Raw genomic sequence first — 18,620 nt, 5'->3', positions numbered from 1 at the left:
TGATAAAAATGTTTTTGTGTTACTTTTTTTATTTTTAGTATTAAATCATACAAATAATAATTTTCACAAGATATTCTCATAAAAGTTTTCACAAATCATAATAAGGTATCAGAGAACCTTTACGGGACATAATTTCTTCCTTCGTTAAACTAGCTAAGGACCAACATTCATTTTTAGGAACTTTAACTTTTTTCATAATACAAATATATTATTTAATAATATTGATCTAATTTTTATAATTATGTATTCATTAATATAGAAAATTATCATTTTTTGGAAGTGAATGATATATAAAGTATAGATTCTGACCATATATTCCAAATAGACCCCGACATCATTCCCTCCAAGAACTTCCCACCTTGCTCTTGGGGAGACTCAAACTCACAACCTCTCGGTTAGAAGTGGGGGTTGCTTACCATCAGAGCAACCCCTCTTGTCAGTGATAAAACCTAATTAAACCGGGTAAATATTATTCTATTTTTGTATACGTATGGAAAACCCCCTTATTAAATGTAAGCCCAAGGCTAGACAAAGCGGTCAGCCCAACTATATCTCTCTCAAAGGTTCAGCCCAACTATCACTGGCAACGATTCTGATATTTTCTCCTTTCGCTCTTCTTTCTCCTCCGACTACGTCCATATTTCTCCCTCTCCCCTTTCTCGTACAACGGCACCGGAATAATTTCATAACTTAAATCTACTTTAACCCAAAACAGCCGGGAAAGTATGCCGGTTGAAGTATCAAACAGAGTAGCTGAAACTCTTGGTTATCCAAACGGCGATTTGAGACCTCAAAACCCTAACGCCGCCTCTAAGAAATCGAAGGAAAGCGAGAGGCGCCGTAGGCGGAGGAAGCAGAAGAAGAACAAGGCGGCGTCTCAAGTCGCCAATGGAGAAGATAGTGATAACGCTGCCGGAGACGCAAATGGCGGCGCTGAGGATAGCGCTAAGGAAAATTCCGATCCTCAGAAGGTATTTTGTGGTGATCCTTAATGTAATATTTTACGGTGTTCTGGTTTTGTTGGTGAACTTAGTCCAAGAAATAATATTTTCCGGTGTTCTAGTTTTGTTGGTGAACTTAGTCGAAGAAAAAATATAAGTACAGATGATAATTATAGGAACAAAGAAATTCGAAAAACTGCGATTAAAGGAAAGGTATGAAGCTGAAACATGTAAATCAATTTGAAAAACTGATTTTAGACGTTTGACTATGTGCAGGGAGATCCAAATAGGAGTTTCCAATTCAGACTTAGTACTAGTTTCTGATGCTAACTTTCTAATTTTCTATTTTAATCAATAACAAGCTCATTATAATATTCCTTTATTTACTGTTAAGTACCTTCGCTTTCTAGATAGAGCCTCTATGGGTGGTAAGGTATATGCCTTAGTGCCTGCACATGGAAGAGTCTGCTAAGCAAGATCAAGTTTGCACCTATTTTTTGGGTTTAAATGCACCTCAATCAAGCATTTAACACCACTTTATTGCATAATAATAGTTGGCAACCATAACCTTTTATCTTTCAGTAGTAAGTAATATACGTGGGCTACCTTCTACTGTATTATAGATACATATTGAAGATTTGAGATCAATTAGTTTGATAGAGTTATTGCTTCAATACAGAAATTAGAGAACCTTTTCTTAGTTAAAAAATTTGGGAGCGTGAAAGATTTGTTGTGGAAGAAATTTATTCCCAGTTGCCTCGGAGGCAGAGTTACTCGATACCGGTGTGGTGGAGGTAGCAGGTACCCAGTGCAATGGTCGAGGTGCACGAAAGATGGCCCCAACACCACCATTATTAAATAATAAATAAATATTGATGTGGAAGAAATTAGGTTATGCCCTTATAAGAATTTGACATTAGACTATCTGTCCCGGCTCCCTTTTTGAGAAAAAAGATTCAGTCTAAAACTTGTTCTTTCACGGGACTGCTGGATTGAAAATATGCACCTTTGTGATTGTTGGTCTTTTGACATATTTATGTCCTTGCTGTAAAAGGTGATGGATAGTTCTGATTGCCGTTTTGCAAATGATATGAGCGAAATCATTTGTTTTTAGAAGCCATAGGTGAAGTGCTACTTGTTATCAATGTTTTGGAGAGTGAGAAGCGAAAAAAGTGACGAGGCCTCGCTTCTCCAAAGCGTGAATGCTTTTTTTCATGTCATGCACAATTTAATACATAAATAAAAATATTAAATAGGCTTTAGATAAATGACCAAGAACTCAATAAAAAAACCAAAACAACTAAAACAGAGAAAAAAACCAGAACAGTCAAGCTGGATCTTTATTTTGGGCTTGATGTCATTGAATAATAAGATAGAATTTACTACAATCACACAAAATAAAATAAAAACAGAACAGTTAAAACAGAGAGAAAAACCAGAACAGTCAACAGAACAGAGATTAACAAAAAAATAGAGCAGAAGCAAGCAGAACATAGAAAACAGAGAGAAATGAACTGAAAAAAATAGAAAAGAAGAAGAGAAAAAAGAGGAGAAGAGAAAATTGGAGAGGAGTCAAGAGGAAGCAGGTGAGAAGAGAAACTTACCTTGAGAGAAGTCGCAACAATCAAGAGAAGAGGAGAAGTCGCAACAGTCAAGAGTGGAGGAGGAGAATTCGCAAGGTTTGCAGCAGTCACTCGAAGCAGATGTTTTGAAAGAAAAGTCGCGTAAGAGTGTATTTGCAATTTTTTTTAAAAAAAATTAGGTAGTCGTTGACCTCGCTTAAGCGAGCTTTTCTCTTGCGCCTTGCTTCTCGCTTTTTTGCCTGAAGCGTGCCCTTTTTATCTTATGTCTCGCTTTAGGGCAGAAAAGCACAAGTCTTGCGCCTTGCCTTGCTTCTGCGCTTTAAGCGCATTTTTGTTATAACCTTTGGATTTTAGTAGTATGCTTTCATATACTAAAGTGTAATAAGGATATTTTGACTATTATATTTGCATCGTCTAATGTGTATAAAATAGTTGGCAATTGGTGAATTTCCGAGCTTCAGCGAGTAATTAGAAAATTCTGCTCATCTATTTGTCTCTGAAAAGGATACTGATCTGATATAGATGACCACCAGGATTACTTGGTTCACTGCCTCCTTTTTGATGTCAATCTTTTCCAAAGAGATTATTGTTATATCTGTAGAAATATCGAACCTTCTAGAACTTTTTGCTGCTAAATTGCAGAAATGGGTGTTTTATTCTTTATTCGATCATGTGTTTTTGAAGCTTCACCTTTGAAATGTGCAGCACTGAATGTAAAAGAATATTCTGGAAGCAGCAGAAACTTGGTCCATGTCTCAAAAAGCACCTTTTCCTGTTGGTTTTATTGTGTTATTGAACATATTCTTACCACTATAAGAAAAGTGTATTTACCTAAACATTCGATGTTGACCTTACTCCCTGGTTTTCTACAGTCTTTGGAGCAAGTTGAAGTGGAGTATGTACCAGAGAAGGCTGAATTAGATGGTGAGTTCGATGAGGAATTCAGGAAGGTTTTTGAGAGATTTACTTTCACGGATGCTGCTGGTTCCGAGGTAAATGGAACTTTGTTCTGATGTTTTGAGTGTAGCTGGACTTAGATTAGGGATTTTCTGTTGTTGGTCTCTTGTCACGTGTCAAAGTGTAGAAATGTATTAGGTGGTGGTCATTTTCCACTGAAGCCAGTTTGCCTAATTTCATTTCATTTGAAACTCCTCAGGAGAATGAAAAAAATGATGAAACTGCTGTGGATGGAGCCTCCAAGAAAAAGGCTGATTCTGATTCTGAGGACGACGAACAGGATGACGCACAGCTAAAGGAGAAGGGCATCTCTAACAAAAAGAAAAAAGTTAGATTTTCAGCATTCTTTGTTCATATTTCTTGTTACTTCTAAGTTGTTTACCTTCAGTAGGCCCCACACTGAATTGCTTGTTCATTTCAGCTTCAGCGTAGGATGAAGATTGCAGAACTGAAACAAATCTCTATGAAGCCTGATGTCGTTGAGGTATGGAAGGCTTTTGTTTCATTGTTATTAACTGGACATATATTCTCCATGCAGTTTTGCGTACTTTTAGCCTGTGTATTTGTCTTGTCATGAGCCCAAAATGAGTTATTAACTATTATTCCTTGAATAAATGTCTACATTGTCATTTTCTGTATGTCGTTCTGTTCATTCTTTTGTGATTATGCCCTTCCCTTCCTAAGCTCTTTGAATTTTCTTTGCTTGCCTTTTCAATTTGCTTTCTGGTTGTGTCAATTGTTATGGTTTGAATCATTTATTAAGTATGACTTTATGAGGATTCAGACATTAATTTGTTTTAAGGATATAGTATTATCACCTATCAAAAGAAGGTATTAATGTCCTTTTTATTTGCATCTCTAGTTTGGGCTAGCGTGGAAGAATATTTTTCTGCTGTTTCTTTGTCTTATGTGCTACCTTCTTTTCTGCTCACTTGTTCACAAAAGGCAAAGTGCCCCCATGTAAACTGCCAGATTGCGAATATTTTGAACTGTTATCTTTGCAGATCAAGTTGGAGGGTCAGCGTGACCCTAAGATAAAACTACATAATAACCTTCGGTTCTTTCTTTTTGTCATCACGCAAATCATCATCTTTTTCTTTTACTGGAAGTATATTTTGCATGATGGTCACACAGGTTTTGGTTATACTTTTTTGATAGTATGACATCGTTGGTGTGATAAAATGTCTGGTTTCTTATTTGTACGAGAATTTATCTTGTTTATATTTAACTTGTATATAATATAAGTTATCTTACTTTTAGTTATTTATATACGAGATAACTGCTAGTTATTGATGTCTAGACTCTGGATTTTGTTTCTAAGTGTAGCTTACTTTCCCTTGGTACTGATTATATATATTTGTTTAGGTGTGGGATGCTACTGCAGCAGATCCTAAGCTCTTGGTATTTCTGAAATCTTATCGAAATACTGTTCCTGTTCCAAGGCACTGGTGTCAGAAACGGAAATTTTTGCAGGTTAGTCATCGCAATGGTACATATATTGCAAGGTTAATAATAGTGAGGAATAATTTATACCCCTTGCTCCGCATGTATCTAGTTAAAATAGAATTGGTTGATAGGAAACAAGGTTTAGTTTACGAAGGGGCTCATAGAAGATAAATGAGGTTTGTCTTATATGTATATACATGTGGTTCTTGCAGGAGAGCGGCTGTGACACTGGTGGAGCCTCAAACATGTAGGTGTTTGGCAAGGAGAATCCTTGCATGATATCTGTTTCTATATATATTTTAGTGGGTTGGGATAAATGCATTTGTCTGTTTGGTGTCTATGGTGCTGTGGATTCACTTTGTCTTATCTGTTTGAAACGACGGGCTGCTCTCAAGCATGCATCTTAAAGTTTGAGTGACTAATATTTTTCAACTATCCGAATTCTTGTAGTTTCAGCTGTCTTTGCATTATTTGTCTGCTCAAAGTTAGATTTTCTGTTATGATGGGATCTGCCAGTACAGTAGTATAGTCATATAAGCTGCTCATAGTATGTCGATACAGTTATCTTAGTCTCTCTTTTAGTAGCTTTTATCTCACTGACATTGAATTTTTTTCAGGGGAAGCGTGGAATTGAGAAACAACCATTTCAACTTCCTGACTTTATAGCTGCAACAGGAATTGAGAAAATTAGACAAGTATGATTACTCTGTCCAACTTTAGCTTTCTTTCCAGATGGCTTTGTTAAATAGGAATGTGTTGAATAAATGATTCTCAAGTAGATGCTTTGATTGTTCTCAAATATGATCAACTACAAAAATACGTGCATTAAGAAATGGAGGTTTCTCATTCTGACGACAGAAAAATGAGAAGCAGGCTGGTCTTTTATCATAGTAGTAAAGTAATGATTATAATTAAAATGAAGCAAAAGTTTCGAGTAAAACTCCTTGATGCTTTCTCATTTTAAGTTATCTTGAGATGAGCCTAAGTGACCCTGTTCTTTTAATGGAAGCAAACACTTGGCCTTTTTTTGGGGGGGGGGGAGGGGGGGGGTTAGAAGGTCTTACGCCTCCTATATCTTGAAAGAACACAAAAGATCCATCAGTGAGGCAATTTTGATTACAATATTCTTCTTACACCAAAAAGGACTTTTAAAACACCTAGACTTCACATGCAAAATGTGTTCTTTCCTGCGGTTGACCCTTTAGCAGTTCTAAACTTCTAATTGCAAAGCAGACTATCGTAAAACTATTTACCTGGAGTAAGATACTGAGTTTAGGAATCAGTTGTGTGAAAACTTATTGAATTATGATACCTTTCTGTGAGCGTATGTAGTTTTCTCTGGTTTCCTTGCGCTGTTTGAGTATATCTTATTTACTCTTTTTCTGCAGGCTTATATTGAAAAGGAGGACAGTAAGAAGCTTAAACAAAAGCAGCGGGAAAGGATGCAGCCAAAAATGGGGAAGATGGATATCGATTATCAGGTTTTTACATAGCCTCTGTTTCCTCAATAATATTGACCTTTTAAATACTTATGAACTACTAGTTAAATGTTTATGTTTCTGAGGCTTACTGCTCTGGATTATTCTTCACAGGTTCTCCATGATGCCTTTTTTAAGTATCAGACTAAACCGAAGTTGACACATCATGGCGATCTGTATTATGAAGGGAAGGAGTTTGAGGTACAAATAGCCATTGTTATTGTTCATCAAACTTATGCTCTTTCATGTCTAGCTTTTCATGCTAATTTTGACCATTCTCAGCATTGCTCATATATTTCATCAATCCTGGGAATAGCAATGGCAGTCTTTTTGTTGTTATCTCATATGACCGAACTGGGGTGATTTGGATAGAATTGCCCAACTTGGAGATGTGTTTCACCTTATGTGTTGATTTGATCTTTGATTGTGTTGGGCTGTATGAGGGCTAATTCTTTACAGTGTTATCAAAGCCGAAAAGCCGAAAAGCGCAAAAAAGCTTTTAGGTCCATTGGGGCTTTAAGCGCAAATAAAGCGTGGGCTTTAATGAAAAAAGGCGTAACGGGAGAAAAAGTAAAAATATGCATTTAGTCCAAGACTAATGATTATAAGCATGAATAACAAATATATGGACAAAGAAATTGAAAAAAAAATTCACGATGAAGTGAAATATCAATTGTTTAAGGTCGCATTTTCAGGATTACACTCCTTGCAAGGAAAAGTATGCCTTAGAGCTTTGATGTGACACTAAAGCGCCCACAAAGCGAGGCGAAGCGCTCAACGTGTTTTGAGCCTCGCTTCAGGGCTTAAGCGCTCCTTTGACAACACTGATTCTTTATTAATATGCTCTTTTGTCTGTTAACCACCATTTGATTTTGACGCGCAGGTCAAGTTGAGGGAAATGAAACCTGGAATGTTGTCTCATGAACTGAAAGAGGCCCTTGGTATGCCTGAAGGTGCTCCTCCTCCTTGGCTCATCAATATGCAGGTTAGCTAATAAAACTACTTGCTACTTTCAACAGAAGAAAACCCTTAAAACTAATTGTTTTTATTGGAAGAGATCATTTTGTTCCCCCGTGTTCTGTTTTATTACTAGAATGAGTTCCATTGCTGATGTGGTCTTAAACCTCCAATTTTCTGTGCAGAGATACGGTCCTCCACCCTCTTATCCTCAGCTGAAAATCCCTGGACTCAATGCTCCTATTCCACCAGGAGCCAAGTTTGGCTATCAGCCGGGAGGTTGGGGTAAACCACCTGTTGATGAAGTAGGTTTTACAACCTTTTAAGTATATTAGAGTTTTTTTATATTCTCTTTCAGTTTACTGCAATAAAATTTCTTCTTATTTTGAGTTTTAACCTTTCTTCCCTTCTATTTGACATAGTTCGGACGCCCTTTATATGGAGATGTCTTTGGTGTGTTGCAACAAGACCAGCCTAATTATGAGGTATGTTGTGTTATTTTTTTGCTTGGTATGCTGCCATATTTCAGAATGGTTAAATAAAGAATTCTTAAACTAACTTTATTTGGTAACCTTGCAAAGGTGTCCCACTAATGATGTTTTAATGCTGTTATTAAATTCATGTATGTGGTCTTGTAGTTGGTGCCACAAAAGCTTGTGTGTCACTTTTCCTGTGTGGTGTCTAAGTAAATCGTGCCGATCTTCATGTGTAGGATGAACCTGTTGACAAGACTAAGCATTGGGGTGACTTGGAGGAAGAGGAAGAAGAGGAGGAAGAAGAAGAGGAAGAAGAGATGGAGGAAGAGGAGCTGGAGGATGGTATTCAGTCAGTGGACAGCCTTTCAAGGTATTGCACTTGATCCATACCTTTAATACCCTTTATCTATCAGAAATCTTGAAGTAGCTTGACATTGTCCTAGCTTTTAATTCCCTTCACTAGTTTATTCATTCTCTCTAGGATCCATTTGAGGCTTTTTTCTCAATGTATTTTTGTTTTTGGTGTAGTACTCCTACTGGAGTTGAGACTCCTGATGTTATTGACCTTCGCAAGCAGCAGAGGAAGGAGCCCGAGAAGCCCCTCTACCAGGTAATTGGACCAACTTTGACTTCCAGTTCTTGCGTTTCGCCTGATTACTTTTTCCTCCTTGTAAGGAAACTCATTACATCTCTTCTTCTATTAAGGTGCTTGAAGAAAAAGAAGAAAAGATAGCTCCTGGAACGCTTCTTGGAACAACCCATACGTAAGTAATCTACCTACCTTTCTATACTCCCACAAATAGTGTTGAGCATTAACATTTACCCCTTTCCACCACTGTGTAACTGATTTGTGCTCTCATCCTACAGGTATGTGATCAACACTGGTACTCAAGACAAGACTGGTGCCAAAAGGGTAAGGGAATCTTTCTGTGCTGTGTCCCCCGTGTTCAAATGCAAGTTTACCTTCTTGTTGGGTTTTATTTATGAACAATTAATGCTGAAATCTTAACAGAATACAAGATCTCAGTTTTCTCAAAGCCCTATTGATGGGGCAATTGGATAAAACATAATAGGGCAAAATTTTCAACTTTGTTTTCTTAGTAATTGGGCCCTAATGGAAAATCACGTAATCAAAGACAAGGGCGAAGTACCACCACCAAAAGTCTTGTTTCTTTTTGACTAATCTTATTCAATACGTCAATTTCATTTGTACCCATTTAGGCGAGGCACTAGATTAGAAGTTGAGGCTAATTGCTTGAAATGTTCACTGCAGGTTGATCTGCTCAAAGGTCAGAAGTCAGATAGAGTTGATGTCACATTGGCACCTGAAGAGTTGGAACTCATGGACAATGTCTTACCAGCCAAGTAAGTAGCGATTCTTTTAATACTTTCTAATTAGAGGCTTCTACATGTTAGTTTAAGTTTTTCTAAAACATTCTTGTGCTTTTTATAGATATGAGGAAGCTAGAGAGGAAGAGAAGCTTCGTAGCCAGCGTGAAGATTTCAGTGACATGGTAGCAGAGGTGTGTGGTTATTTAGTCTCTTCCTCTTCATTCTATCTTTCCGCACCCACCATATGTTTCTTGGAATTATTGGTTTTTGAGGAGCATCTGTACTAATGAGATGAAATTATTGCAGAACGAGAAGAAGAGGAAACGTAAAATGCAGGAAAAGGAAGGCAAGTCCAAAAAGAAGGACTTCAAGTTTTGAGGTGGTTTTGGGTTTATATAATGTACCATCTAGTTACTTTAGGGCTGCAGTATTTCCAGCTAAGGGGCATCCCGTCTTGAAGGAATAGCATTAGTTGGTCAATTTGCAGTTTTTGCACTACGAGAGATCTGTATGCTGTAGTGAAGTATTTTCCATGCGTTTAAGCACAGGAAATGCTGTATGATAACTTGATCCTGTCAATGTGAATCTTAGTTTATGGCGCTCTCATTTCACTTCTGCATGCTGTCGTTGACGGTTTATACGCAACTGTAAGGTTGTTCAGCTGTACCTGAACATTGAAAAACTCTCTTGCTCTAGTTCAAATATGTGCAACTTGATTGTAATTTTAGTTTTAGTTCCAATATAGATGTTACGTAAATGTACGACTATTACTTGAGAAGTCATTAAGCTTTGCGGTTTCCCGTGTCTGTCCCTTCATCTGCGCTGGCATTAATTCTCAAGTCTCCGTATCGTACAGTTGTGCCCATTTTGCTACCGGGCTGCACCATTACAATATTACATTTACTAGCTTTTTTCACGTCTTACAAGATATTTTCTTTTTAGGTCATTTTAATTCTTCATGTATAATACTAGGGTAAGAGTAGAGGTGTTCACGGTTCGGTTTGATTGGTTTTTGATTAAACTCAAAATCAAATCAATTTAATCGGTTTTTAAAATTTTAAAACCAAAATCAAACCAAGTTAAATACAAACCATCGGTTTGGTTGTTATTGGTTTGGTTCGGTTTTTCGGTTCTTAGTAAGCTAATAATAAGTCGATAATAGTAAAACAACACTATACAATAATTTGAAAATAATTTGGTAAATTTATGCTTTTTATATATTTCTTCCGGAATTAAAAGTTTATTTACCTCTTTATATGAAAAGAATGAACAAAAAAACAAACTAAAAGTTTGCTTTCTCAAGCTTTAGCCACTGTAGTCCTGCAATTTGAGTTTGCTTTCTTTACTCTTATGGTAGGATTTTTTTTAACTCTTCTGTTAGGCAAAAGTATGTGCGGAGGGTTAGAAAATTAAAGTTTCTTACGGAAAAGAAAATTGGCCGATTCCTATTGTTTTGGGCTTAGGTAATCTTTTAAGATATAAGTAGGATAAATCAAAATTCAAACTAACAATTAAATTGCATAAATTTTTTAAAATTATTTAGAAAAAATATTATATTGTATATAATTAATCTGTTTGGTTCGGTTTATTTTTCGATTTTTTATAATAGAACCAAAACCAAACCAAATATTATCGGTTTTTAAAATTTAAAACCAAAACCAATCCAAATCAAAAAAAATATCGGTTTACTTAATCGGTTTGGTTTGATTTTCGGTTTGGATCGGTTTTCCGTTAAACCGTGAACAGGCCTACTGGCGTAAGAGAAATAAATGTTGAGAAAGTTACTATGTTCTTATAGCGGTGGTTTTAGACACGAGACAAAGGGATAGCTATACTTATTATCCATGGCCCGAAACATATGGTTTGGCACTGGAGCTCTGTGGCTGCAAAATGGATGGTGGGTGCCAAAGAGAACCCTTAGCATTCTGAGGAACAGAAAGAAGTTTATTCGATTTGTCAATATTACTGCATGTTAACTACTTCAAGGTTTGGCTTAGTGATACAATTAGTTATTGTCTTAAAAGTTATTCAAGTGAAGGTTACCAATTCACCAAGGAAATGATAACCTATTGATGACTAATATGAAATGTTCATGAAACATATGCGTGGCACATTATGCAATTATAGTTTTCTAAAATTCAATAAACACTGAGTGTGAATATCGCCAAGATTTTGAACAGTCAAAATAGTATTTCTTAGATTACATTTTTTCAAGCATTTCAGATATTTATAAATAGATAATAAGTTACATTAGGGTTTTTGCAATTTTTTATTTTAGAAATTAAGGAATTGAGTTATTCCAACATTGCATTTTGAAAAGAAAAAAAAAAACTACTGTCGGGTGCGGACAGTGCTTCTTTCATTTAATGAACTTGAATTCATCGAATCCAGATAGTGAATTCGGAATACCATATAGCTGAAACAAAAAATACTACTAAGAGAGAAGGGTGCGAAAAAAGATAAGTTCCTTCTTTTTCAACATAGAGATAAGATAAGAGAGAGAGAGAGCGCTATTTTCATTGTTTTGAAGAAAAAATAAGTTATTTTTACTGAACTTTTCTTTGATCAAATGGATATTATGGTCCCATACAGGAAAAGCCCTCTTAATTCTTTCATTCATACTTCCGAGCGGTAAATACTATAGGGAAGCTTCGAATGTGTAAAGCACGAAAGCTGAATGCTTGTTTCACACCCATTTGTATGCCAACCAGATGTTTGATATAGTTCCTGAACGAAGTATATATGCTGAATATCGTAGTCCATGAGCTTCAATGCACCAAATATCACATATGAATTGTCAGTCCTCTGCTAAATGTGGGATTCTTGAAGCTAATCATTTCTCTCCAGTTTTTCAATGCCAGTTGCCCACTATTCCTTCAAGTAACAGAGTAAGAGATAAACATGTGGTATAAATGCTTGTAGACTACTTATCAGAAAGAAAATTGGAGACTGTTAGCTGCCATTTTTCATTGTAAATTACTCCTTATTAATTTCTTCCACTATTACTAATATATTATATAAGGTTCCGTTTGTTGTTTTCTAAAGATTAAGATGTCTGGACTTCATCACATATATGATTATTTAGATGTTGTCTATAAATTAAACACTGGATAAGTAAATTGGTTTATTTTCTCAACATCTGAATGTGTATAATTTATTTTTATTTCAAACGATTACATAATAAAGTTTAAATTAAGTAATAATTAAATATTATATCCATAGAATATTAGAGTGAGTCTTAATTTACATGGTGTTTTAAAATGAGGCATATTCTAAAAGCTGGTGGTAGTGGCAGCTACCGATGGTGATGGTTGTGAGGTGGTGACTCATCATGGTCATGGTTGGTGGAGGTAACTGTTGGTGGTAGTTTTGTAATGGTAATAGAAAGTGATGACTGTGCGGTAGTTGGTGGTGTGGTTGTGTGGTAGAGGCTAGTGATATTGGTTGATGGTGGTAGTTAGTGGTATTGTTTGTGCGGGGGAAGATGGTTGGCAGTGAAGGTGGTTGGCAGTGGAGGTGGTGGCTAGTGGTGGTGGTTGTGCTTTGGGAGTGAATAGAGTAGTGATAAAAGAATAACCGTCACAGGAATCTTAATAACTTTAAGATTCTCTACAAGACTGGAGTGAATCATACATGTTAAGAGCAAATAAATGGTTGTAAGAGGAAAAAAGAAAAAGAAAAGGAAGATTGAAACTAGTTTTAGTTCTGTATGAATCTTAATTGAGATCTGAATGGTTATATTTAGAGAACAAACAAAGCTTAAGTCAAATACTTTCTTCCACAATGTGACAAAGAGAGTCATAATTGGTCTAGTTGGTTTTCTGATAGTGCACATATCATCTTAATTACTTTATATGTTTCAGCCATTTAAGTTACTTTCCGCTTAGTTGAGTGACAGTTTAGTGATACTATTTTAATTTCTATACAGGTAGTTGTATCGAGATCACAATTGTCGTTGCCAAATATCAAGAGAAATAATGGGGTTGTTTGTAACAAGATGCTTGAAACTAGTGTTAGTTCTGAAGCTTCCATCAAAGCTCAAGTCCAAAAACTGGTCGATCTACTCCATGTATGCGCTGATGAAGAGTTATTAGATGAAAGCAAAGCCATTCATGGTTATATTCTGAAGTCTGATTTTTCAGATAATAACTTGTTGCTGTTGCTTAATCATGTATCACACGCATATTCGAAATGCTCAGAGTTTGGCTCTTGTCAGGTATTGTTTGATAAAATGTTGCAGAAGAATGTCTTCTCTTGGACTGTCATGATTGTGGGATCAATAGAAAATGGATTTTTCTATGATGGGTTCAAATACTTCCGAGAGATGCTAGAGTACGGAATGCTGCCAGATGGATTTGCTTACTCGGCTGCATTGCGGTTGTGCGTTGCTTTAGGCAGCCTTGAATTGTGTAAAATGGTACATGCTCAGATTGTTGTGAGAGGCTTTACTTCAAATGTTATTATTAATACATCACTTCTTAACATGTATGCAAAGTTGGGGAATGTTGAGGCTTCATCTCTGGTTTTCAACAGTATGAGTGAAAGGAATGCAGTCTCTTGGAATACAATAATATCAGGACTTACTGCTAATGGTCTTCATTTGGAAGCGTTTAATCGTTTTCTTGAAATGAAAAATAAAGGATTTTCCCCAGATGTATACACTTTAGTTGGTGTAATGAAGGCAGTCGGGAGTTTAGGTGATATTGGCAAGGGTAAGGTAGTCCATAGCTGTGTCTGTGAGTTAGGTATGGATTCTAATGTTGTTGTAGGCACTGCACTGATTGATATGTATGCTGAATGCGGTGCTTTATGTGAGGCAAAGACTGTTTTTGATTCTAATTTCAGCAATTGTGGAGTAAATATGCCATGGAACGCAATGATTTCTGGTTATACACGGTGTAGATGTAGCCAAGAAGCTTTACAGCTATATGTTAATATGTGTAAAAAGAATGTTAGGTCTGATATTTACACTTACTGTAGTCTGTTCGACGCGATAGCTGAATCAAAATGTTCCAAGTTTTTAATGGAGGTTCATGCGGCGGTTCTTAAATCTGAATATGATAATATATCCCTTAGTGTGCAGAATGCAATTGCAGATGCTTATGCTAAATGTGGGTCTCTTGAGGGTGTAAGGAAGATCTTTGACAGAATGGAACAAAGAGACATAGTGTCTTGGACCACTCTTGTGACTGCATATTCTCAAGGTTCCCAATGGGAGGCAGCTATAGCCGTTTTTTCTCAGATGAGGGAAGAAGGCTGTGCAGTCAATCAGTATACTTTGGCTAGCACCCTTGTTGCATGCGCTAGCCTATGCTATCTTGAGTACGGTCGGCAACTTCATGGGCTCCAGTACAAAACTGGGTTACAGAATGAAAGTTGCATAGAAAGTGCACTAGTAGATATGTATGCCAAGTGTGGGAGCATAACTGAGGCAGAAAAGGTATTTGGTTGTATTTCCGATGCTGATGCTGTTTCTTGGACTGCCATGATATCTGGGTATGCCCAACATGGTTCTGTATTTTGTGCACTTGAACTATTCAAGAAAATGGAGCAATTGGGCATTAAACCCACTGCAGTTACATTATTGAGCATTTTGTTTGCTTGTAGCCATGGTGGATTGGTTAAAGAAGGTTTTCACTTTTTTTGGTCAATGGGTAAAAGGTATAATTTGGTACCAGAGATGCAGCATTATGCTTGTGTGGTTGACCTCCTTGGCCGTGTGGGTCTTCTAATTGAAGCGTTCGAATTTATTGGAAAAATGCCTGTTGAACCGGATGAAATGGTTTGGCAATCACTGTTAAGTGCATGTAGGATTCATAGAGATTCTGAGCTGGGAGAAATAGCTGCCAAGAAAATCCTTTCTGTTTGCCCTCAATATTCAGCTACATATGTTCTTTTATCCAATACATATATGGAAACTGGGAATTTTAGAGAGGGAATTGACCTGAGAAATGTGATGAAAAAGCAAGGGGTTAAAAAGGAGCCAGGCTTTAGTTGGGTTACTATTAACGGTAAAGCCCATAAATTTTATGCAAGCGATCAGGAACACCCAGAGAAAAAAAGCATTTATCTTATGCTGGAAGAATTAAGGGTGGATATGAAGGCTTTGGGTTATAAACCAGATTTCAGATCTGTTTTAACATCTGGAGATTGAAATAGCACCTTGTAGCAACTAGTTAGGGGAGTCAACATATGAAAGTATTGGGAAATGACTTAGGAGAAAGAGTCATTATGATGCAAGCTTTGTACTTGAGGAACGTCTCATATGAAAAGCGATCATTTTGGTGCTAGTAGTACTTGAATTGCTTCTGTTGTGAAGGTTGTCCGATGGGGCAGATCCGTATATGCTAACATCCAGAAATTCATCCAGTTTCAGCTAACTGTTAACGTTGCTGCTCTAATAATTAATGTTGTTGCTGCAGTTTCTGCTGGTGATGTCCCATTGAATGCTGTTCATCTACTTTGGGTAAATCTTATTATGGACACCATGGGTGCACTTGCACTGGCCATAGAACCACCAACTGATCATCTAATGCGCCGAGCTCCTGTTGTTCGAAGGGAACCTCTCGTCACCAATATCATGTGGAGAAACCTAATAATACAGGCTCTGTATCAAGTTACAGTTCTCCTAATCCTCAATTTTCGAGTTGAACAAATTTTGCATTTAGAGCATGAGACGAGGTAGTGCGCTGTTAAAGTGAAGAATACCTTGATTTTCAATGCTTTTGTCCTATGTCAGATTTTCAATGAATTCATGCTCGGAAGCCAGATGAGATGTATTCAGAGGAGTCCACAAAAATCATCTATTCATTTCAATCGTCTGCCTCACATTGGTGCTTCAGGTTATCATAATATTCTTTCTTGGAAAATTCGTTTCAACTGTGAGACTGAGTTGGCAATTTTGGCTTGTTTCAATAGCCGTTGGACTTATAAGCTGGCCCCTTGCTGCTCTTGGGAAGTTGATACCTGTCCCTGAGAAGCCATTTGGGGAGTACTTCTCCAAGAAATTACCGAAACGAAGAAATCAACTAGAGTGTTCATAGATATTTATACACACGCAAAATTAACTAACAAAAGTGTCTGTTTTGTTAGGGTGGCATTTCTTTTGCTGCTGTACATAAATTTGCTGCTAATATTTTACTAGTTCTTGGGTCATTTTGTGAATGTAGTAGAACAGTATAAATATATTTTTTGAATGCCTCTTTAAATTCGGATGTAGTCGTCTCTGCAGCCGATTCAAATTTTCCTGTTATGTCTATGTTCTCTGAGGTTTAAAAAAAAAAGCCTTTTCTGCTGTTTATTACATGAATGTGTCATTTATACGGGAAAAAAATTGCCAGATTCTAAAGCTACTCTTTTAGTGGAGATTTGTTGTTATGTTTTGAATCGTAGCACAGAGGTTAGATATTCTGCACAAAATGAACTATTTGCCTAGGACTCGGGATAAATATACATGGCAGACACTGAACTTGTCTTTATGTTGAATCATAGCACCGTCGTGGGCCTTCGTTTTGCTTTCTATCTCCTGTATCCTAACAACTAGTTACAAATTCTGCATCACCTATTAAAATTTAAGTTCCATGGCATTATGAAAGATGCAACTTCAAGAGTTTCCCCAAAGGAAGAGGTGCCAAAAGCAGGGAAAGAGGGGCCTTCTACTATTTTTCTCCTTGTTGAATACTGAATTCACTGGGACGTGCTCATTGAGGAAAAGGTACCTTTGGGATGAAATGGACTTGAACAGAGATGAACAGATGAATGGATAAAGAGAATTCATACAGCCGATACCCCAACCAATTTGTGATTGAAGCACAGTTGATTGACTGATTGATGGCAGGAGGTCCTAATTTTCAAATCCAATCCGTACCTGCGTCCATTTTATTGATTGCAGTTCCAAGCGTCTTGTGGGTGAGTTCGGTATCCTCAATTCCTTCCAGACTATAATCATCTTTGTTATTGCTGCTTTCAAACTCTTAAAACTATTTTTATATTATGTCTCATTTTTGTCTGAATGCAGAATTGCTGAGTTGGAGTATCTTCATGGATCATAAACATGCAACTTCTTGCTGCTAGTTGCTTAGACCACGGCAGAAGTAGGAGGCTCATTTCTATGGTGAGATTTTTCTGCTGGTCTTTGATTTCTGAAGTAGAATCCTATTTTCTCTGACAAGGATGCACATAATGATCTTCCTTAATTTAACCTAAGGTCGTTATTAAGATATGTAGTAATTGCATTTTAGGCTTCTTTTTCGCTCACTCTCACGGAGTTGTCTTCACTATTGCTGCATCCATTGCATTTAGGAGCTTTATGGTTTATTCTTTATTAACCTTTGATACCTTTCTCAGCCTTTTGGTTAAAATCAAGCATGGGCGTATCTAGAGGGTTCCATGGGGCACGTGAACCCATGCTCCCCTCACTAGATTAGGTATCGTAATGTTATAATCTTTTCAAAAATACTTAAGTATATATGTGTGCACCCAAGCTCCACGTATTATATGATGCGATGGTTATTGGGATTTGGGCGCACCTCTATATGCGAGATTATGAATTCAAATCTTATGTCAATCTTGTTATTTTTTCCTTTTTTCCCTAGAACTAGGTGCCCATTGGCGATGGGTGTATCTGGTGTCACTTTTTGCGTATTAATGAAGTACTTTTTATTTTGTTTCTTTCTTTATTTAATTTATTCTTGTGTATATTAAGCTAGTAGCTGTGTATGATATAGCATATTAGCATATAATCAATGGGTTGAACTGACTCCAACATTTTTGACACGAAGTATAGATGTAGATGTAAGAAAATTACTATTTTAAAAAAATTAATTTTTAACTTATACTTTCAAAAGTGTAATGGGTGTAATAGTAAGTACTAAATGTTGAACCCGTAAAATTTATATACTAGATCCACATTTTAGTAATAGTGCACCCATCTTCCCAAAATCTTGAATCCGCCTGAGATCAAGTGTGTTCTCTAGTAACCTTTGTAGGCACTATATCAGTATGAAATACTAGTAAGATTGTTAGAGAGATCAACTTCTGAACACTAATTAATTACTGAAAATTTGGTTAGGTAACTCTTTTGAGGAAATGAGCATAGGTTATTCTCCTGTTAGAGTTCTTTTCTCCCATTGGGGATTTTGGGTGTGGGAAGGGGCTTAGATGGCTTTCTTCTTTGTGTATTCTATCGAGAGAAGTTAATCAAATCCTAGCGAACATGCAAATTATTTGCTTGCATATGTAGAATCTGTGAATTTTGCTAGAATTACTAAGAAATAGAAACTGATTTGTATCTAGACAGATCCAAGGTTGCTCTGAGAATGAGAGTGAAGATATGAATGAAGGGTGTGGAAGGAGGTTGAGAGAATGAGAAAAGATGGTTGAGAGGGGGGGATGCTGGTGATCGGAATACTGAGGTTTTATCGGACCCTAGAGAGAAGTTAGAGCTAGGTT

The 18,620-nt window shown here is 36.7% G+C and overlaps 2 protein-coding genes across 4 annotated transcripts; both read left to right on the top strand.

Annotated features, from left to right (window-relative positions):
- Positions 1-482: 482 nt before the first annotated feature.
- Positions 483-9,970, top strand: LOC104229462 (uncharacterized). Its single transcript, XM_009782117.2, has 18 exons — positions 483-971; positions 3,397-3,516; positions 3,681-3,809; positions 3,903-3,965; positions 4,847-4,954; positions 5,545-5,622; positions 6,316-6,408; positions 6,520-6,606; positions 7,289-7,390; positions 7,548-7,667; positions 7,785-7,847; positions 8,075-8,208; positions 8,367-8,448; positions 8,544-8,602; positions 8,706-8,751; positions 9,112-9,203; positions 9,292-9,361; positions 9,477-9,970. The coding sequence occupies exons 1-18, from the start codon at positions 726-728 to the stop codon at positions 9,546-9,548; spliced, it is 1,764 nt and encodes a 587-aa protein (XP_009780419.1). The 5' UTR covers positions 483-725; the 3' UTR covers positions 9,549-9,970.
- Positions 9,971-11,070: 1,100 nt separating this feature from the next.
- On the top strand, positions 11,071-16,411 carry LOC104229461 (pentatricopeptide repeat-containing protein At2g27610-like). Of its 3 annotated transcripts, none has more exons than XM_009782115.2 (2): positions 11,071-11,156; positions 13,099-16,411. In XM_009782115.2, exon 2 carries the CDS (start codon positions 13,168-13,170, stop codon positions 15,322-15,324), a length of 2,157 nt encoding a protein of 718 aa, XP_009780417.1. In that variant the 5' UTR covers positions 11,071-11,156; positions 13,099-13,167; the 3' UTR covers positions 15,325-16,411. The 3 variants fall into 3 exon arrangements, with proteins under 3 accessions (XP_009780417.1, XP_009780416.1, XP_009780418.1); XM_009782114.2 differs by lacking the exon at positions 11,071-11,156 and adding an exon at positions 11,496-12,058; XM_009782116.2 differs by lacking the exon at positions 11,071-11,156 and adding an exon at positions 12,068-12,141.
- The last annotated feature ends 2,209 nt before the right edge of the window (positions 16,412-18,620 follow it).

The sequence above is a fragment of the Nicotiana sylvestris genome, chromosome 2, assembly GCF_000393655.2.
Source record: "Nicotiana sylvestris chromosome 2, ASM39365v2, whole genome shotgun sequence".
Taxonomy (NCBI): Eukaryota; Viridiplantae; Streptophyta; class Magnoliopsida; order Solanales; family Solanaceae; genus Nicotiana; species Nicotiana sylvestris.
This window is presented reverse-complemented; position numbering and strand designations above follow the sequence as displayed.

Bases quoted from the DNA above. Each gene is read 5' to 3' on its own strand.
- LOC104229462 (XM_009782117.2), top strand. From the start codon at position 726: ATGCCGGTTGAAGTATCAAACAGAGTAGCTGAAACTCTTGGTTATCCA. The intron at 5,623-6,315 runs GTATGATTACTC...CTTTTTCTGCAG, and splicing joins GAATTGAGAAAATTAGACAA to GCTTATATTGAAAAGGAGGA. The intron at 9,204-9,291 runs GTAAGTAGCGAT...TGCTTTTTATAG, and splicing joins GACAATGTCTTACCAGCCAA to ATATGAGGAAGCTAGAGAGG.
- LOC104229461 (XM_009782114.2), top strand. From the start codon at position 11,942: ATGCACCAAATATCACATATGAATTGTCAGTCCTCTGCTAAATGTGGG. The intron at 12,059-13,098 runs GTAAGAGATAAA...ATTTCTATACAG, and splicing joins CTATTCCTTCAAGTAACAGA to GTAGTTGTATCGAGATCACA.